General features: G+C 43.4%; 1 protein-coding gene across 1 annotated transcript in view; it reads left to right on the plus strand.

Moving 5' to 3' along the window:
* LOC126095480 (probable 4-coumarate--CoA ligase 1) overlaps positions 1-22,730 on the plus strand; it is a 165,161-nt gene that overhangs the window by 132,536 nt on the left and 9,895 nt on the right. Inside the window, exons 6-7 of the mRNA XM_049910271.1 lie at positions 6,781-7,059; positions 18,405-18,599. Of these exons, the coding sequence (XP_049766228.1) occupies positions 6,781-7,059; positions 18,405-18,599 (474 nt within the window). The remainder of the gene's footprint in view (positions 1-6,780; positions 7,060-18,404; positions 18,600-22,730) is intronic.

Genomic DNA, 22,730 nt, shown 5'->3' on the forward strand with positions numbered 1-22,730 from the left:
CAACGTTGATTTTCATCTGATGACAGCATGTGCCATCTCGGAACAACAGCTAAATTATATAATCAGTGTCTACAAAGAAAACAAAAACAATGGCTTTCAGTGACCTGGAGCCACTTATCAGTAAAATAATAGTAAATGATCAGGAAATAAATAGAGCAAACTCGCTCAACATCTTACGAAATACAGTCTCATACATGACAGAAATGGACATTGGAGAGGAGAAAGATTCAATCACAACAAAATAATAATCTGTAGATCCATCAGAATTAAAGTAAGAAAGGAAACTGCATCTAAATTTTACAAATCGTTGTCACTATCAACTGTGATGTGGGGAATGGACTGTAACAACAACAACAAAATGATCGAAGAAAACAAACGTTGGAGATGTGACTCCTAAGGAAAGTAGCTAGGTACACACTGACCGAAGGATGAATACTGACATCAGTGAAGAACTGGGCATGAAATCTTAAATGAGCACATTAAGGAAAAAATATTTCACTGCAGAGACTAAGAGTGGAACACGACAGAACATCAAAATCAATGGTGAATTATAATTCAGTGGGCAGAAGACCTTCAGGAAGACTGAAGGAAAGGTGGAGAGACCAATAATTTTAACAAAGTGGGCAAAAAAAATACCTGATACGTGCAGAGAGAAGACACTCCATATTTAAAAAATGCATGTCTTTAAGTAACTGTGATTTAATGTGTTCTGTAAGCAAGTACAAAACCCTGATGTAAGAGACATCCTCAAGGCATTAATATTATCAGGTTAAATAAATAAAAAAATAAAAATAAAACCAACTGATATATACATGCACTATGATACATGCAAAAATAATTATGTAATATACATACCATTATTACTAGAAAGAATTGTATCCAGCAGATCTGAACTCAGATGGGAGGCACTGAGCCAAGAAATAAACAGTTAGTTGAATCTGGGAGTGAGCCAAGAGAGCAGTGTGACTCCTGAGTCACTTTGGGATCCGCTCCATGGGGTGCAGTGAACCGATCTGTTCCTCCTGAGAGGAAAAAGGGGGGGAGGGGGGAGAGACCAGTGAGCCATTGGGAAGAGAGTGACTCCTGAGTCACAATGCGATCCACTCCGTGCAAGTGGTGGCTGAAGATAGCAGCTTGTGCAACTCCCATGATCACCAAAAACGTATGATCCCATGTCAGAGGACGAGAAGTAATGTTTATGAACTTTTGAGTGAACTGTTGACTGGGCTTCTAAAATTGTACTTTTTCTTTTCAAATCAAGAGCAGAAATACAAGGTGTAAACAGTAACTGTTTATAATGTACCACAATGACGTACAGTAATTCGATATACGACACTTCTGGTCTGGAAACTACTTCCATTTGGGCTACAAAAACTACCTCAGCTACAGTGCATACACTTTGTGCCACATTTTCAATCTTCTCTCGCTCTCTTTGCGCAAAGTCCTAGATAAATGAATAGGGCCTGTTTTGTAAGAAATTCAATTCAGTTTAATTTTGTATTGGGATTGGTTTTCGCCAGAGGCTGCGTTTTTTGAGTTGTTGAAGAAAAAGGTAAAAAAGTTATCTTCAAACACAATCTCACTCCAACACTCACCCACCACCGCTCAGGATTTCTATTATGTTGTTCATGGCATTCCCTACTCCACTGTACCAGAACGTGCAACTACACAAAAAGAGATCTTATGGGGTGGAATAAATGGCGTCAATGAGACGACGCATTCTCTTGGTGCGTTGATTACTACGCAGTTCGCGGTCAAAAGCGACAGTCCGCAGTGTGACGAGCAACAGGACTACGTTTTTGACAACCGCTGACACTGCTGAGGCCCTCAGGACGGTTCAGACCCTCTTTAAGGACATCGCGGACTAGCAGTCACACTGAACCAGATCGCATCCATTTAGAGCGCCGTTTGGTATATAGGGTGGAAACAATAGGAATCCTTCGAAACCATTCAACGAAATTCGAATACGTTCCGATGCAGCAGAGGATGCTTATGCACTTTCAGCCCTTCTGTTTCGTATCATAGCTTGTTACAAATAATTTCTATTTTCATAGATACCTTAGTAATAAATAATACCTTATTATGATTACTACTCTAATACATTGAAGGAATCTGAAGAGGCCCCACGATCGGCACGAAAATGTGAAAGCTGAGGAACTGAAAAGAAAATGCTCCATATCAGGCACCAAAAATGTTGTAAAAATTTAAATTAATGTTAAATCATGATAACAGTTGCTACAATAATATTTGCGCTGTTAGATACGTCTGTATGTTCGGAAGAGACAAAGCAACTGGTACACCTCCCTAATATCATGTAGAGCGATCGCGAGCACGCAGAAATGCCTCAACACAACGTGACATGGGCTTCACTAATGTCTGAAGTAGTGCTGCAGGGAACTGACACCATCAATCCTGCAGGGCTGTTCATAAATCAGTAGGAATACGACAGGGTGGAGATCTCTCCAGAACAGCACATTGCAAGGCATCCCAGATATGCTCGTTGATGTCTGGGGAGGTTGGGCTCCAGCGGAAGTGTTTAAACTCAGAAGAGTGTTCCTGGAGGCACTCAGTAGAAACTCTGTACGTGTGTTGTGTCGTATTGTTCTGCTGGAATTGCCCAAGTCCGTCGGAATGCACGATGCACATGAATGGGTGCAGGTGATCAGACAGGATGCTTACGAACGTGTCACCTGTCAGAGTCCTATCTAGACATATCAGGGTCCCATATCACTCCAACTGCACACGCCCCACGCCATTACAGAGCCTCCACCAGCTTTAAGAGTCCCCTGCCGACATGCAGGGTCCATGAATTCATGAGGTTGTCTCCGTACCCGTACATGACCATCTGCTCGATACAGTTTGAAAAGATACTCATCTGACCAAGCAACTAATTTCCAGTCATCAGAAGTCCAATGTCGGTGTTGATGGGCACGGCGAGGCATAAAGCATTGTGCCGTCCAGTCATCACGGGTACACAAGTGGTCCTTTGGCTCCGAAAGCCCATATCGCTGATGTTTCGTTGAATGGTTCGCACGCTAACACTTGTTGATGGTCCAGCATTTGCAGAAGGGTTGCACTTCTGTCACGTTGATCAATTCTCTTCAGTCGTCGTTGGTCCCATCCTTGCAGGATCGTTTTCCGACCGCAGCGATGTCGGAACTTTAATGTTTTACAGGATTCCTGACATTCACAGTACGCTCGTGAAATGGTCGTACGGGAAAATCCCCACCTCATCGCAACCTCGGAAATGCTATGTCCCATCGCTTGTGCGCCGACTAAAACACCACGTTCAAACTAACTTAAATCTTGATAATCTGCCATTGTAGCAACAGTAACCGATCTAACATCTGCGGGATACACTTGTTGTCTTACATAGGCGTTGCAGACCGCAGCACCGTATTCTGCCTGTTTACATACCTCTGTATTTGAATACGCATGCATAAACCAGTTTCTTCAGCGCTTCAGTGTATTTGCGTGTAGTTTCCGGTGACTGCAGATTATCAGTTTTACTTTCGTACACCTGAAATCACTTGCAGAAGTAGCCGTTGTTCAGATATCTGGGCTACAGATTTCTTTTCCTCCACTGCTGTTGTCAGCCTAAAAATTTACTTATAAAACCAGCAATTACTCAATAACCGAGAACTCTTCTTCTTTGTAATATATTAAATTCCCGTTACAACCTGTATGTTGCATTTAAAAGTTGCCTCCAAGATCAAGTTATACAGTAGGAGTTGTTACATCATCTCTCGTACGTCATTACTGTCAAGCGACGACTGACTTAACATCAGAGACGTTAACAACAATGTTCCAAATCATGTTGGTTCCATGGACCAGAGCGTATCTCCTAGGCTGGGTGCCAGTGGCATGCAGTAATCTCTGGCTGCAGCAAGTGCATCAACACGCCGTAATATCGCTGCCACCGCCCCGTTTTGCACACATGCTGCGGTCACCCCAGCATACGGTACATGCACAGAGAATGCCAAAAATACCGCGCTTAGATGTGGTGGTGGTTAGTGTTTAACGTCCCGTCGATAACGAGGTCATTAGAGACGGAGCGCAAGCTCGGGTTAGGGAAGGATTGGGAAGGAAATCGGCCGTGCCCTTTCAAAGGATCCATCCCGGCATTTGCCTGAAACGATTTTAGGGAAATCACGGAAAACCTAAATCAGGATGACCGGAGATGGGATTGAACCGTCGTCCTCCCGAATGCGAGTCCAGTGTGCTAACCACTCGCGCTTAGAAGGCCGGTCGCAGACGTCCACTAAACCAAAAAGAAAATTCCTTTTTTTAAAAAAAGCGGACATAATTCGTCGAAATGAAAGTGATGTGTCACACCACATCTTCTAAACAATCAAAACGAAAATAAAATTAGGTCCGATTTGACTGGGCATAGGTTTGACTCAGTAATTGGGCATGAACGGGGTCGAAGGGGAGCGGAGCGACAATTAGCCATGTGACAATATCTGCGTTACATAAAGGCATAGGTGGTTTGTGTAATGTCGGCGTCGTGTGCTGACCGCTGTTAGATCTCTTGTGGTGTTGCGCGGTCATTGATTGATAGGCAGCAGCTTTAATCTTCATGCCCTTCTGCCCTCACAGCTTACTTCCCCCCACTCCAGGTAGCATGCTACCCGGCAGCCAGTGTGATGCTATTGACCTTGCAGTGTCAAGTAGACACTTTCCGGCTCCCAACACTCTCACGGCAGTGGTAATTGGACGTGTCAGCGTTGTATTTGGAAGCTGTGGTCAAATGCAAGTATCAGACCACAAGAAAGACCGTATCATACAGAATGGGAAATGAATGTCTCACAGAATGAAAATAGACGTTGCAACCAATGCAATGCAGTAAAAAATAGACTGTCATGCTTGCAGAAAACAAAATCAGTATGTAAGTCCTCCGATTTCTCTCAGGATCCTCGAATCCAATTTCCCACTCCTTAACCAAAAGAGCCCCAGAATCATTTCACTGCTCTCCAACTGATGGATCAGTCTGTTTGAATGATACCTAGGCTGATACCGTGTTCATTACTGTTACACGACAACAATTTAAATTTTACGTTTTCGTGCAGTAATATTTCCCTGTTATGCTTTTTACGTATGACGAATGCAATGTAAGTTCAACGGCAGAACGATATTTTTATATGATATAATTATAATCTGACAATTTTCAGATTTTTTTTCCTTTAATTGACCGGTGAAACCCTGCTTCTTGCCAAATTTCATGATTCTAGGTCAACGGAAAGTACCCTATAATATTTGACAAGTAAATTTTCAGGTGTCAAAATATGTGAAATAAATGGACATATTTTTTAACTGCATTGACTTAGAAGTTTAAATGTTTTACACTACCACAGGATCTTACACCTTAGTACGTAACATAAATTTCAACTTGATCCATATAGCCATTCCTTACGAAAAGGGCTCTTAATAGTCTGACAGTCAGTCGGACAACAAAGCCATCCTATAACCGTTAAGTTTTCACCGATTAATGTACGGAACTCTAAGAAGAATTTCCATAATATAAGTTTAGGTCAGAGACATGGTGTCTGTTGCTAGGTGCGGCGTTCGATTTTAATCGATACTCGATTACGAACTTATACCACAACGTGTACCTACACTGACGTGGCAAGTCATGGAATACCTCCTAATACCGTGTCGGACGTCAGACCTCCTTTAGCCCAGTGTAGTACACTAACTCGTCGCGGCACGAACTCAAGTCTTCGGAAGTCCCTTGCAGAAATATTGACACACGCTACGTCTAAAGCCGTCCATAATTGCGAAAGTCTTGCCGGTGCAGGATGTTGTGAACGAACTGACTTTTCGATTATGTCTGATAAATATTCGATAGTTTCATGTTGGGTGTTATGTGTCGCCAAATCAGTCGTTAGAATTGTCCACAATGTTCCTCAAACCAGTCGGGAACAGTTTTGGCCCGGTTCTCCAAGTAGCCGAACAAAAAAATTTCCAGTCAATGATCGGTTCAGTTGGACCAGAGGACCCAGTTCATTTCATTAAAACACAGCCCATACCATTGTGGAGCCACCACCAGCTTGTACAGTGCCTTTTCGACAACTTGGGTCCATGGCTTCGTGGAGTCTGTGCCGCACTCGAACTTTGCCATCGGCCCTTACTAACTGAAATCGGCACTCAGCCGACCAGGCCACAGTTTCCAGTCGTCTATGGTCCTACCGATATGGTCATGCACCTAGGAGATGCAGCCGATATCGCGCTGTTAGGAATCACCCTTGCATCAGTCGTTGGCTGCCATAGACCATTAACGCCAAATTTCGCCACGCCGTCCCAACGGATACGTTTGTCAAACGTCCCACATTGATTTTTTTTCGATTATTTCTTGCAGTGTTGCTTGTCTGTTAGCACTGACAGTTCTACGCGAACGTCGCTGCTCTCGGTCGTTAAGTGAAGGCTGTCGGTTTAAAATCTGGTATTCTCGGCACACTCTCGACACCGTGTATCTCGAAACATTGAATTCCCCAACAATTTCCACAATGGCGAGTCCCATGTGTCTAGCTCGAACTGCCATTCCGCGTTCCAAGTCCGTTAATTGCCGTCGTGCAGCAGTAACCACGTCAGAAACCTTTTCACATGAATCACCTGAGTACAAACGACAGCTCCGCCAATGCACTGCCCTTTCATACCTTGTGTACACGCCACCACTGCCATCTGTGTTTGTACTTATTGCTATTCCACGACTTCTATCACCTTTGTGTATTAGTAACATGTGACAGTGCCTGTTGATGTCTTACACTGGCGTGCTGGTAGGCAACGACCGTGCTGACCCCGCCGCACGTGTGGACGCGGTTGACGAAGATGGAGGACTCGACCCACGAGCAGTTCCGGTCGCTGCGCTTCCCGGTCAGTTCGGGCTCCACGCTGGACTCGAGCAAGGCGGCGCTGCTGCACGAACGGCTGGGCCTGCGCATGGCTCAGTGGTACGGCACTTCAGAGGTGCTCCCCATAGCCGGAATCACCAGGGGCGAGGGGGGAGCGCTGCCGCCCACTGGGTCCGTGGGCCGCATCAACGCCTACACGCAGGCCAGGGTGAGAGCAACAGCGGGAACTCAGCCCGCTCTACCCAAGTCCAATGGCGAACTCTTCTTCTTCTTCTTCTGCTTCATTTCAAGGAGGCTTATAGTCTGTTCCATCTTCAAAAGAGCCACTTTTTCCTTGGTCTTCCAGTATCTCTCTTTCCTGTAGGTCTATTGTCTTTAAGATGTATAACTATTCTCTCTGTCTTAATTCCTTCAGTATGCTTCAAATGCTTAGAAGAAACATTAAGGAAAGACAAACCTACGTTTCTAGCATTTGTAGACATAGAGAAAGCTTTTAACAATGTTGACTGGAATACTCTCTTTCAAATTCTGAAGGTGGCAGGGGTAAAATACAGGGAGCGAAAGGCTATTTACAATTTGTACAGAAACCAGATGGCAGTTATAAGAGTCGAGGGGCATGAAAGGGAAGCAGTGGTTGGGAAGGGAGTGAGACAGGGTTGTAGCCTATCCCCGATGTTATTCAATCTGGATATTGAGCAAGCAGTAAAGCAAACAAAAGAAAACTTTGGAGTAGGTATTAAAATCCGTGGAGAAGAAATAAAACCTTTGAGGTTCGCCGATGACATTGTAATTCTGTCAGAGACAGCAAAGGACTTGGAAGAGCAGTTGAACGGAATGGACAGTGTCTTGAAAGGGGGATATAAGATGGACATCAACAAAAGCAAAACGAGGATAATGGAATGTAGTCGAATTAAGTCGGGTGATGCTGCCAGAATTAGATTAGGAAATGATATACTTAAAGTAGTAAAGTAGGTTTGCTATTTGGGAGCAAAATAACTGATGATGGTCGAAGTAGAAAGCATATAAAATGTAGACTGGCAATGGGAAGGAAAGCGTTTCTGAAGAGAAATTTGTTAACCTCGAGTATTGATTTAAGTGTCAGGGAGTCGTTCCTGAAAGTATTTGTATGGAGTGTAACCATGTATGGAAGTGAAACATGGACGATAAATAGTTTAGACAAGAAGAGAATAGAAGCTTTCGAAACGTGGTGATACAGAAGAATGCTGAGGATTAGACGGGTAGATCACATTACTAATGAGGAGGTATTAAATAGAATTGGGAAGGAGTTTGTGGCACAACTTGACTAGAAGAAGGGATCGGTTGGTAGGACATGTTCTGAGGCATCAAGGGATCACCAATTTAGTACTGGAGGGCAGCGTGGAGGGTAAAAATCGTAGAGGGAGACCTTGGCATGACTACACTAAGCAGATTCAGAAGAATGTAGGCTGCAGTAGGTACTGGGAGAGGAAGAAGCTTGCACAGGATAGAGTAGCATGGAGAGCTGCATCAAACCAGTCTCAGGTCTGAAGACCACAACAACAACATGCTTCAAATGGTTCAAATAGCTCTAACCTCTACGGACTTAACATCTGAGGTCATCAGTCTCCTAGACTTAGAACTACTTAAACCTAACTAACCGAAGCACATCACACACATCCATGCCCGAGGCAGGATTCGAATGTGCGACTGTAGCAGCAGCGCGGTTGCGGATTGAAGCACCTAGAGCCGCTCGGTCACAGCGGCCGGCTCAGTATGCTTCTCACCTCGTTTTCTACTCTTTCCATCATGAAAAATATAGGGCAAATCTCCTAAAACTTTCACCCCAACTAGTGCGGAAGTGAAAACTACTATTGATGCGCGGTTTGCACAGAATGAATTAGTAATCATAGCTCGTATTGTTAGCCATTAAACACATTGTAATAATACATAGAAAGTGCATTTTTGTACATTCATACACTTTTTAAATGGAGCAATGACTACTGACATTAACAGGCTAAAAGTAGGGTAAGTTAAAATGTCAGTGGTGTTTGTTGCAGGATTCTAGTGCTAGTCTTTTCAAAATTTCTCACACCGACACTTGTGTAGTACCTGTGGTAGCAAACACTATGTGGATTCCGTCCCGTAACAAAACAACTGGCCATGACACGTTGTGTTGAAAATGACAAGCGACAGCTGCAACACACGAATATGAAACGACTGCTGCACATGTGTTATCATATGCCAGCATTTCAGCGGAGATGTCCGGGCAGGCTGCAGTAATATGTAATTGCTCATCATCGAGTGTAGTTGGTATGCTCTTGTGGAAAGCGTCTTTTAGCTTTCCCCACAGAAAAATTTTACAAGCTTGAAATACGTGGAAAAGACCAGACAAGTCACAGTTGCGCCGCTTCCAATCGAATAATTGGGGAATAATTCTTGAAGATGTGCTTTAGTACTTCGTGCACTATGGGCTGGACAGCCATCACATTGGCACCACAGGTTCCTCGTAATCTGCAGTGGAATGTCTTCTAGCACCTGTGGAAGATGGTCTGTTATGAGGCTGCAGTACTTTTGCACGTTCAATGTTCCATCTATGAAAAACGGACGTATGGGCTGATGGTTCCGCATCCCACACCACACGTTTACACTCAATGGGCGAGGAAGTTCCACCTGGCGAAGCCAACAGGGATAGTCAGCCGCCCGGAGTGGACGAGCGGTTCTAGGCGCTACAGTCTGGAACCGCGCGATCGCTGCAGTCGCAGGTTCGAATCCTGCCTCGGGCATGGATGTGTGTGATGTCCTTAGGTTAGTTAGGTTTAAGTAGTTCTAAGTTCTATGGGACTGATGACCTCAGATGTTAAGTCCCATAGTGCTCAGAGCCATTTGAGCCATTTTTGAGAGATAGTCAACATATCAGTAGAGCATATTTAGGCAGTTTACCTGGCCATGGTCACTAAAGGTGGCTTCAACACTAAACAAGATACATGATACATCTGGACTCTCTTGTCTTAAGACCCATAAAAAAAAGAGTTAACACGATTCTCATAATCGTCTCCATGCAGGTCTTCATGAAGAGAGATGTGATAGGGATGGAACCTACGCCGATGGAGAATGTGCAGGATAGTTGCCTGACTAATGCAACGTCCTGGTACTTATCATGCAGACCAACTGCAACAGCAGCAACGACACTAATTTCCCTCTCTTCTGTTGCCAGTTGTTTACTTCTTTTACGTTGTCTGGGTGTTACACTACCACTTTCACATTACCAACCGTAGAGCCTGGTACATTATTGCACAAATGGTTGACTTCTATTGGGACATCATGCTGCATACATTGTACAAGAACGAACTGCATTCTTCCTACATACACTCTCCATACACCATGAGCATGTCGGCTTTTTCTGTATTGACAAATCCCACTGTCTACTCACGAGTTACTGCTTGGACTGTCTCACACTGACTGGCTAGCAAGTCGCAATGCACTTGAGGAACACACAAGCACATGGTAGGCAAACATTACATTGTACCTCGCAATAACAAAGGTTGAATGGCTCAAACAAGTGTTGGTGTGGAAACTTTTCAAAATACAATATCTTGTAAACGACTCGAACTAAAATCCTGTAAGAAACACCACTGACATTCTAATTTATCCTACTTTTAGTCTGTTAATGTCCGTAAGCATTTTTCCATTTAAGAAAGTGTGTGTTTGCACAAAAGATACAGTTTTTAAATATCATTAGAATCTGTTTGTTGACTAACAATACAAGCCCCTACCAAGACACAATCGCAAAGGAAGAGTGGAAATGGTGAACGTTCTAAATGCCATTTTTTCACAAAACGCGTTTTCAGTACTGTTGTGTTCTATGTACTCTGTTTGCATGTCCCTAGACTTGGTCCAAGTATAAAACACTGGTATACGGTCTTCGTGGCCAGCAATGCTCCCCAATTTAGTTACAAATGATAAGCATCAAGATCTCCATTTAGTCTGGAGTGGTTTTTAAAGGTAACACACACATTTTTTGTGAGTGAACACAGCTTATTTACCTCTGACAGAAATTTTCCAACTATAAAGAAACGTAGAAAACTCAGAAATTCGTTTGTTCCACAATATTCACGTAAGATTGGCTCAGTTGAAGCTATAGTGCTGTGTGGGCACGTTTTGACATCTGTATTTCCAGCTTGTTATTAGCCTCTCGGCCACAACAGCTTTTAGAGCGATTTGTCGCTTGTAGAGGGCAGGTCTGTGGGTTAGCATTTAGGTCGTGTTAGGTCCAGGGGGCGCTTTCGAAGTGTCAGGTTGTTGAGTAGTGCGTTTGACAGCGGTTGGAGTAAACGCCCTAAAATCAGGGCTGACAGTATCCTTGGCACTCTGCTAAAAGTTGCGTTTTCAGTCACTGCGGTTTCAGTGGTACTGATGGTCAGCTTCAGCCGTAAAAATTAGTCGTTGAAAAAGCTACATCCGCACAATGCACAGAACCAGACTTGCTATCGGCATCTGAGTTTGCAAGATGCCAGAGTCAACTCTGGTGCTGTGTTGGGTTCGTGTCTGCCCCCTTAAAGAACTGAGTGCAGGAGCATCTCGTGAATAGCATCCATTGGTTCCTGATTCCTAGCAAACTCATCAAAACACCAGGAGTAGAGTAAAGTGGGCATCAGGTCACTTAGTTAGTGCAGGTTGCCTACATTAGGAGCAAGCACACATTCAGGGGCAAACGTATTGTTCTGTTCCATGATAGCCCATATCCTATTGTTCTCTTTGATTGACAGGTCCCTAAGTTATTGTTCTGTTGATAATCAGTCCTTCTAAAAAACCCTCCCTACCACCCTCCCCTACCACTCTCGTTCGCCGATACAAACACACTTTTGATATCAAATTAACTGTCTAGTTAATTAAATCGATCAGTTAATCAACCTCTCCACCTCTCAGAAATTCCCCATCCCTCCCCTCCCTTCCACCACTTGTACCTCCCTGCACCATCTGGAAGTTGGTGCTGGAGAGGAAGGATACCATGACAGGAAATTCAAATCAATGTCAATTACATAGCAAAAGGATATACAGTCTGTTCATAACATTCAATTCTCAGAGGTTGGATATCTTTTATTTGGTGGGAAAAGGTCACATCCAACAACTACATGTTCTATTTTTGTAATCACACTGCTGTGGATTGGAGATGTCGTCGTGTTGGAATATTTTAGTGTGCGTACTCACCTTGACAGCCGGCCGCGGTGGTCTAGTGGTTCTGGCGCTGCAGTCCAGAACCGCGGGACTGCTACAGTCGCAGGTTCGAATCCTGCCTCGGGCATGGGTGTGTGTGATGTCCTTAGGTTATTTAGGTTTAAGTAGTTCTAAGTTCTAGGGGACTTATGACCTAAGATGTTGAGTCCCATAGTGCTCAGAGCCATTTGAACCATCACCTTGACATGCAAGGATTGACAGAGCTAGTGCACAGTGCCACCACCAGAGGACGTCCACACCGTGTCGCCATCCCTCATCCCCCTTCCTCTGCATCCCTCCAAGAAAAAATTGGCAGGAAAAGGACTCACTCCATTCTAGAGAGGGAGCATCTCACAGTATGATTCAAATCAAAGTCAATAACATATTGATGCATATTCTTCATTTAGTCCCCCACTTGGGTACAACTCACATTTGCACCACACACCCCATTCCCATGATGCAATAATTGCAATCACTGAGGAATGGAATGAAGTGTGGTATAGTAACCACCAGTTGTGGTCTCACACCAGTGTGTCTGTCATCAGTGTCTCCACGTAGGTCAGAACCGCCCAATGTCCTAACTACAGATCACGTTACTAAATACCGCCGACCACACACTGGATATCAGCCCCCTTTGATCTTTGGGCTCTTAAACAAAGCGTCCAGTGATGGCATTTTGTTGATCGGGAATCCACACTCACTTTCTGTCTCTGTCTCTCTCAAGAGGCCACTCCCTGTTTTAATCTGCCAGGAAATTTCATATCAGCGCACACTCTGCTGCAGAGTGAAAATTTCATTCTGGAGACCAGTACTTGTTTATTTCATAGGATCACCACATACGCTTGAGGTCAGCACATTGACAGTATTTGTTTTCAATATATCAGAAGAGATGGATGCGGTAACATCTTATCGATTTATCTACTGGGTGACAGTAGCAGAGTTTTTATAGTTCATATTTTTTCTCTGTTGAATGGCACAAAATAATGAGGATAGAGAGAATGTTTGTGTGATAGACATGAATGCACCATGAGGGATGCACATCTCCTTCAGATTGCAGTAGCTGTATGTAGTTTGTAGATATACCACAATGCAGTAGCAAAATTCTCATCCTTCCTCCAGTTCCCATATGATCTAGGCTCTTCATAATTTTCCCAACAACAAATACCACTGTAATTGCTCATACTGTTTTTTCTACTACATTGGGCTTCAGGAGAAAGCTTTGTTTGGCGCTGGCGTTGCACATTCTTCACAGCTGGCGGAGCTTTGACAACATGTTATCATTTCCACCAATTAGTCAAAACACGGTTCTGTCACATTAGCTCAGTTCGCCCCATTTCTCCATCGGATGCAGAAGGTCTTACATGTAATACACTCCAACTTCTGGTCAGTTCTGATTTAAATTGGCTTGATCACTTCGACAAAGTAGAAGGGAGGGCAAGATAGAGTAAGAGTTAAAACATGCAAAGGGACTATCTAAAACCACACTGGAGTTTTGCTGTATGGGGTCCTTAGGAGACAGGTCCAAAATGGTGACTCGTTTTGCGAGATGAGTGTAGTATGAATATGATTCACCAGAAACTGTACGATATCTCCATAGGATCCAATGCAAGTATGTGATTGAATGGAAAGACTTGATTCCAAATCACAGACAGCATTTCTACCAAACAATGTAATACTATAGATCTGAAAAGCCAGTGTACTGGGCCTAGGCTTTTGTACATTTCTTCTATGCAAAGTGACAGTAACATAGTCATTGTAATAGTGATTTTAATACCGCAGTCCTTATCCTAAATGTATGTTGCCAGCAGTAGAATCCTTCTGCATTCAGCTTCAAATGTCGGTTCTCAGTGGTGTTCGTTGGAATGAACACCATCTTCTCTCCAGGATTTCCCATTTTAGCTACTGGCGAGTGTGCTCTGACTGCTGAAAAGAAAAGTAACTCACCATGCAAGGTGACTCTCTTGATCAATTTAATTAATTGGTGTATCGCTTTGGTATCAATGACATACCACATGGTAGGTGCAGGAGATGAGGAGATGGCTAGGGTACCACTGATATGGTTTGGGAGTGGTAATCAGACATCTTTTCTTTTAACAAAATTTCAATATCCCTACTACACATGGAGAGACGACCATCATAATAATGTCAGATGTACTACCGAATTTATAAAGTGGTATGCAGTATAAACCTGATATTTGAAACTTCTTGTAGACTTCATATATGGCGAAGCATTTGGTTACTTTGTGAGAGTTCGAAAGTGAGAAGACATCCTGAGACAGAGGTAGATCTTAGCACTCTATCATGAGCCAAAAATCATTTTAATATTCTAGTGCTGTGATGCAGCGTGTAATAAATATTAAGCTGATTAGGATAGATTTTTTTAACTGATGAGAGAAAACTTAGAGGAAATGTAGCCATGCCATACTGTTACAGAAGTAACGATAGTTTTGAGATGTGAAAACGTGTATGTGATCCGATTTCTTCTGTCTTCGAAAATAACTCGTATAAAAAGAGGAAATTTGCATTTAATGTGAGAAATTTGAGGTGTGCAGTCAAGAATGTTGCCATATCAGATTGGGTAAGGTGGATTTTTTAAAGTGGCGTGTCAATTTCGGAGTGGAGTTGGTTGGAGGCACTGTATAAATCCAGGCAGCAGCTGCTTGCTTTACAGTGCACTGTGGTTAGCGGCAGGAGTGGTCACGAAGCTTCAGCAACTTGAATTCGGGGATTAGCTCAGCCTGTGATGGGCGGTTAGGTACAAATAATGCGCCAACCTGTCTGATCTTGCCCACGACAGCAGGGGTTCATGCAGTGACTGTTAGGGGATCAATGCAGCTTTACTATGGAGAAGGTGTAAGTGAGTATTTTAAGTGCCCTATTTGACTCCTGTACAATGTTGGACAATTAATTTTATCGATTTAATTAATTAGCCAATAATTTGATACTGCTTGTATCAGTGAGGGAGAGGGATGGGGGAGGGCGTAGGGGAGGGTTTATCAGAAGGATGGATTATCCAGAGGGGCCATAATTCACTTAGTAGAACAATAGCTTAAGGACCTCTCAATCAAAAGAGAACAATAGGTTAAGGGCTGACATGGAACAGAACAATAGGTTTGTCCCTAAATATATACTTGCCCCTGGTGTAGGCAACTGCCAGTAATAAAATGGCCTGATGCCCTCTTCATCCTATACTAACATCTTCTTGATGTCAGCCCTTGGTTGAGCCGTTCTCAACTTACGCATCGATCTGCAAGAAAATATGGTGTTTTTTAAACTCAATGTTCTCACAATTTTTTTAACTTCATTAATTTTTTTCTAACAGTTATGTAATATCCTCCAACAGTTGTTTTCTTGGAAATTAATTCGATTAATCCTTGGAGTAGCTGCTCAGGTTGTCTTGTACCATTTTCTGTGTTTTAACAAATTGGTTTGTGTCTTTAATAAATATGTTAATAAATTTATGGTGCAGTATCCTTTCACTCAACACTAGCTCTCTACCACACTGCAGCTATGAACCCATTCTATGTAATTCCAGTCTCTACAAATCACTGCCAGAACATTCTCTATGGAGATCTCTAAGACCTCCGAATGTATTATGAGCAATGTGTCTCATACTCATCCTGCCCAAAAACCTTTATAAAAATGTTTACTGTGTAACAGTGTAAGAGTAGAAAAACGTCAATGTATTCGAAAGAGGAAAGACCATGGTAGATGCTTGCCATTCTGAGCTTCATCTGTAGAACCAGCTATATTTACCAGTTGCAAAGCTGAAACACCTGTTGACGATGTTGCTGTTTCTTCCTCTAAAGCATGGAAAATCCCACAGTAAACTTCACACCCTCTGATCTCAAGAACAGTGTTTTGTAACAAATGGAAGTCAGCACTGAGAGACCTTTTTTTTATTTATGTTTTACTGTTGTAACAAATTTAAAACAAACGGTGCATGGTTTTTGTTGACCGCTGTTCAGCCAGTTAAAATATTACCGCTTCATTTCTGTACTTGTATTACCACAAATGAAATGTAGTGCATCTGTATTAGCCTAATGGCACTTGAAGCAGAAACTTTCTTTTTGGCACATACAATAAGTCAGTTTCCTAGTGTGGCATTTCGAACGATCTTAATAAATTATTTTCTAATTTGTCTGATCTGTAGTATGCGAATATCTTGTCAATATTTTGGATACAAATAAGTACTGTAAAAAAACTGATACAGTGCTTTTTGATTCTCGTGACAAATTTGAGATTTGGCATTTAGAACCTTTTCCATTTCTGCTTTGGAAATGTTTTCTAAATGATTTGAATATCATACTTCTTTTAATCACTTAGTCGTTAATTTAATTTCGTATTTTTTGGTCAGATAGGTACTGCATTTGAAGACGTCCATCTCTAAAATGTGGTTCACGAATCCATGTTACTTCTGAATCAGAATTTATACCATGGAGCTGATCGGTATGAATCTTGCACGCCTGCAAGTTGTCACTACTGGAACAATGAAACATTCCTCCCCTCCCTCACCCACATTCCCTACCACTGTACTGTACCTGCTCTGAGATAAGCGCCAACTTCCTGCTTACGGTCGAATTCCCCAGCGTCAATCAAAATTACGCTGATTTTAAAATGTTGCTGTCTCTGTAAGAATTTTTGTTTGTTATTGAACAGAAAAACTAAACTCTTAAGAAACTACTACACTCGTGTTCACAAATTAAGGATAATGCTGATACATGATGAAACAACGCTCTGGTTGGAGGTTTGCGGGTTTAAATCACCTCGGGGTATGACCATGCAGTGCATTTGACCTGCGGTCGTCGCACGGTGGCGCTGGCAGCAGTCCACATAGCAGAGGTATGTTGGTGCATGTCAAAGTACGGTGCAGCGAGTAAGTGTGCAGACGTTTTCATACGTGCTAATGGTTACTGTGTGTTGAAAATGGCTCAAGGAACACATGTTGATGACGTTATGAGGGTTAGAATACCAGGGCGACTGGAAGCTGGTCAAACACAGCAGGTCGTAGCACAGGCCTACCGTGTGTCACTAAGTGTGATCTCAAGATTATGGCAACGATTCCATCAGACAGGTTACGTGTCCAGGCGCTACAGTACGGGACTTCCACAGTGTCCAACACCACAAGAAGACCGATATCTCACCATCAGTGCCCGCAGACGGCCACGGAGTACTGCAGGTAGCCTTGCTCGGGACCTTACCGCAGCCATTGGAACAGTTGTCTCCAGACACACAGTCTACAGACGACTAAACAGACATGGTTTATTCGTCCAGAGACCTTCAAGGTGCATTCCACTGACCCCTGGTCACAGGAGAGCCCGTAAAGCCTGGTGTCAAGAACATAGTACATGGTCATTGGAACAGTGGTTCAAGGTTATGTTCACAGACGAGTCCAGGTATAGTCTGAACAGTGATTATCGCCGCGTTTTCATCTGGCGTGAACCAGGTACCAGATACCAACCCCTTAATGTCCTTGAAAGGGACCTGCATGGAAGTCGTGGTTTGATGGTGTGGGGTGGGATTATGATTGGTGCACGTTCACTCCTGTATGTCTTTGACAGAGGAGCTGTAAAAGGTCAGGTGTAACAGGACGTCATTTTGGACCAGTATGTCCACCTTTTCAGGGGTACAGTGGGTCCCACCATCCCCCTGGTGGATGATAATGCACGGCACCACTGAGCTGCCATCGTGGTGGAGTACCTTGAAACAAAAGATATCAGGCGAATGGAGTGGCCTGCCTGTTCTTCTGACCTAAACCCCATCGAGCACATCTAGGAAGCTCTGGGTCGATGTATCGCTGCACGTCTTCAAACCCCTACGACACTTCAGAAGCTCCGACAGGCACTGGTGCAAGAATGGGGGGCTATAACCCAGCAGCTTCTCGACCACCTGATCCAGAGTATGCCAACCCGTTGTGCGGCCTGTGTACGTGTGCCTGGTGATCATATCCCATAATGATGTCGGGGTACATGCGCAGGAAACAGTGGCGTTTTGTAGCACATGTGTTTCAGGACGGATTTCTCAACTTATCACCAATATCGTGAACTTACAGATCTGTGACGTGTGTGTTGCCTATGTGCCTATTCTATTAGCACCAATTTTGTGAAGTGACACTTTGTGTGGCACCACATTCTGCAATTATCTTTAATTTATGAGCATGAGTGTATAAAATGTGGCTGAGCACCGTGGACCGCACGAAAAATCTTGTATAATACTCTATATTTGCACTAAGTAAAAACACAAAAATATAAAAACTTGTTTCGGGTCGCAGTTTGACCACCAGTGGTCTACAGCGCTTTCAATACCCTCATTTTGTCTTGAAAGGTTACGCTCTCCAGCAGGCGCCTTTGTATGCTGCAGGTAGTGGACGTGGAGACGGGCCGCACACTGGGACCTGGCCAGGAAGGCGAGCTGCACTTCCGTGGGCCCACAGCCTGCAACGCGGTGGGCCCGGACCAGTGGTTCAACACCGGGGACATCGGACACTACGAGCCCGCCGGCTGGATATTCGTCGTGGACCGCGTCAAGGAGCTCATCAAGTTCCAGGGCATACATGTCAGTAGCTGCGCAAGCTCACTAGCCTACAGTGCACGTGCTAACGTTATTATGAGGAAAAATTCAGTTTCTAATGCTTCTTTTGTTTTCATGAAAATTACCACAGATACAGAAAGGGCAATAAAACAAATACAGCAGGATTTCATCTGTATACTGTGCTTTTTCCACTTTGTTGTCACCATTCGTCTCACACTTTTGCCAACAATGAACAGGAATCTACACTGCGGCGGTAAAAACTTGAAACAGCTGCGGCCAGCCAACTTTGCTGTTTTGACAACAGCATCTGAGACTTGTTCTTGACCCCCTACCCCCATGAACCATGGACCTTGCCGTTGGTGGGGAGGCTTGTGTGCCTCAGCGATACAGAGGCCGTACCGTAGGTGCAACCACAATGGAGGGGTATCTGTTGAGAGGCCAGACAAACGTGTGGTTCCTGAAGAGGGGAAGCAGCCTTTTCAGTAGTTGCAGGGGCAACAGTCTGGATGATTAACTGATCTGGCCTTGCAACACTAACCAAAACGGCCTTGCTGTGCTGGTACTGCGAACAGCTGAAAGCAAGGGGAAACTACAGCCGTAATATTTCCCGAGGGCATGCAGCTTTACTGTATGGTTAAATGATGATGGCGTCCTCTTGGGCAAAATATTCCGGAGGTAAAATAGTCCCCCATTCGGATCTCCGGGCGGGGACTACTCAGGAAGACGTCGTTATCAGGAGAAAGAAAACTGGCGTTCTACGGATCGCAGCGTGGAATGTCAGATCCCTTAATCGGGCAGGTAGGTTAGAAAATTTAAAAAGGGAAATGGATAGGTTGAAGTTAGATATAGTGGGAATTAGTGAAGTTCGGTGGCAGGAGGAACAAGACTTTTGGTCAGGTGAATACAGGGTTATAAATACAAAATCAAATAGGGGTAATGCAGGAGTAGGTTTAATAATGAATAAAAAAATAGGAGTGCGGGTAAGCTACTACCAACAGCATAGTGAACGCATTATTGTGGCCTAGATACACACGAAGCCCATGCCTACTACAGTAGTACAACTTTATATGCCAACTAGCTCTGCAGATGAAGAAATTGATGAAATGTATGATGAGATGAAAGAAATTATTCAGGTAGTGAAGGGAGACGAAAATTTAATAGTCATGGGTGACTGGAATTCGAGAGTAGGAAAAGGGAGAGAAGGAAACATAGTGGGTGAATATGGATTGGGGGAGAGAAATGAAAGAGGAAGCCGTTTGGTAGAATTTTGCACAGAGCATAACTTAATCATAGCTAACACTTGGTTCAAGAATCATAAAAGAAGGTTGTATACATGGAAGAATCCTGGAGATACTAGAAGGTATCAGATAGATTATATAATGGTAAGACAGAGATTTAGGAACCAGGTTTTAAATTGTAAGACATTTCCAGGGGCAGATGTGGACTCTGACCACAATCTAAAAAGGTGGGAATTTAAGGAGATGGGACCTGGATAAACTGAGAGCACCAGAGGTTGTACAGAATTTCAGGGAAAGCATAAGGGAACAACTGACAGGAATGGGGGAAATAAATACAGTAGAAGAACAATGGATATCTCTGAGGGATGTAGTAGTGAAGGCAGCAGAGGATCAAGTAGGTAAAAAGACGAGGGCTAGTAGAAATCCTTGGGTAACCGAAGAAATATTGAATTTAATTGATCAAAGGAGAAAATATAAAAACGCAGTAAATGAAGCAGGCAAAAAGGACTACAAACGTCTCAAAAATGAGATCGACAGTAAGTGCAAAATGGCTAAACAGGGACGGCTAGAGGACAAATGTAACGATGTAGAGGCTTATCTCACGAGGGTTAAGATAGATACTGCCCACAGGAAAATTAAAGAGACCTTTGGAGAAAAGAGCTGAGATGGAAGCCCAGTTCTATGCAAAGAAGGGAAAGCAGAAAGGTGGAAGGAGTATATAGAGGGTCTATACAAGGGCGATGTACTTGAGGACAATATTATGGAAATGGAAGGGGATGTAGATGAAGATGAAATGGGAGATACAATACTGCGTGAAGAGTTTGACAGAGCACTGAAAGACCTGAGTCGAAACAAGGCCCCGGGAGTAGACAACATTCCATTGGAACTACTGACGGCCTTGGGAGAGCCAGTCCTGACAAAACTCTACCATCTGGTGAACAAGATGTATGAGACAGGCGAAATAACCTCAGACTTCAAGAAGAATATAATAATTCCAATCCCAAAGAAAGCAGGTGTTGACAGATTGAAAATTACCTAGCAATCAGTTAAATAAGTCACAGTTGCAAAATACTAACACGAATTCTTTACAGACGAATGGAAAAACCGGTAGAAGCCGACCTCGGGGAAGATCAGTTTGGATTCCGTAGAAATGTTGGAACACGTCAGGCAATACTGACCCTACGACTTATCTTAGAAGAAAGATTAAGCAAAGGCAAACCTACATTCCTAGCATTTGTAGACATAGAGAAAGCTTTTGACAATGTTGACTAGAATACTCTCTTTCAAATTGTAAAGGTGGCGGGGGTAAAATACAGGGAGCGAAAGGCTATTTACAATCTGTACAGAAACCAGATGGCAGTTATAAGAGTCGAGGGGCACGAAAGGGAAGCAGCGGTTGGGAAGGGACTGAGACAGGGTTGTAGCCTGTCCCCGATGTTATTCAATCTGTATGTTGAACAAGCAGTAAAGGAAACAAAAGAAAAATTCGAAGTGGGTATTAAAGTCCATAGAGAAGAAATAAAAACGTTGAGGTTCGCCGATGACATTGTAATTCTGTCAGAGACAGCAAAGGACTTGGAAGAGCAGTTGAACGGAATGGATAGTGTCTTGAAAGGAGGATATAAGATGAACATCAACAAAAGCAAAACGAGGATAATGGAATGTAGTCGAATTAAGTCAGGTGATGCTGAGGGAACTAGATTAGGAAATGAGACACTTAAAGTAGTAAAGGAGTTTTGCTATTTGGGGAGCAAAATAACTGATGATGGTCGAAGTAGAGAGGATATCAAATGTAGACTGGCAATGGCAAGGAAAGCGTTTCTGAAGAAGAGAAAATTGTTAACATCGAGTATTAATTCAAGTGTCAGGAAGTCGTTTCTGAAAGTATTTGTATGGAGTGTAGCCATGTATGGAAGTGAAACATGGACGATAAATAGTTTGGACAAGAAGAGAATGAAGCTTTCGAAATGTGGTGCTACAGAAGAATGCTGAAGCTTAGATGGGTAGATCACATAACTAATGAGGAGGTATTGAATAGAATTGGGGAGAAGAGGAGTTTGTGGCACAACTTGACAAGAAGAAGGGACCGGTTGGTAGGACATGTTCTGAGGCATCAAGGGATCACAAATTTAGCATTGGAGGGCAGCGTGGAAGGTAAAAATCGTAGAGGGAGACCAAGAGATGAATACACTAAGCAGATTCAGAAGGATGTAGGTTGCAGTAAGTACTGGGAGTTGAAGAAGCTTCCACAGGATAGAGTAGCATGGAGAGCTGCATCAAACCAGTCTCAGGACTGAAGACAAAAACAACAACATCTGAGACTGGAACATGTCGACCACATAGTCCATCTTTCGTAGGCCCAAAGCCATGGAGTTCTGAAGGTGCTAAATGAGGGCAGTCCACCCACATTTGCCAATGAGTTTCATGGTCGGAAAACTGTTTGTGTATTTTTATGGCTTCTCTGAACAAGCAGGTGTGATAGCTCTTGTCTACAGCAGGTACTTCCATGTCGGCAAATGGAGCGTTAAGCTTTGACAATGCCAGCCACTTGTGCTGGTGAAATTTCAGAAAAATCATCGAACAAACGTCGGCCGAAGGACCCGCGACGGGAGCTGACAGGCAATTTTTTAATTGCATTTGGAATACAGGGTGTGTAAATAAAGTTTCAAGACTGGTCTCAGAACACAAAATTTATTGAATATTTTGATACATCGGACTAAAGTTCTTCAGAATATGTGCCTTGAGAATGCAGACATCGCTGCCAGCGATATTTCCACTGCTGGTAGGCTCCCTGGAACTCCTTAACCGGAATGCTGTTCAAAACCCTCGTCGAAGCCTTTTGGACCGATGTGACGCCGTCAAACTACTTCCCTTTCAGGCCTCTCTTCATCTGGGGGAACACTTGGGGCGAGGTTGG

This window comes from Schistocerca cancellata, chromosome 8 (genome assembly GCF_023864275.1).
Source record: "Schistocerca cancellata isolate TAMUIC-IGC-003103 chromosome 8, iqSchCanc2.1, whole genome shotgun sequence".
Classification (NCBI taxonomy): Eukaryota; Metazoa; Arthropoda; class Insecta; order Orthoptera; family Acrididae; genus Schistocerca; species Schistocerca cancellata.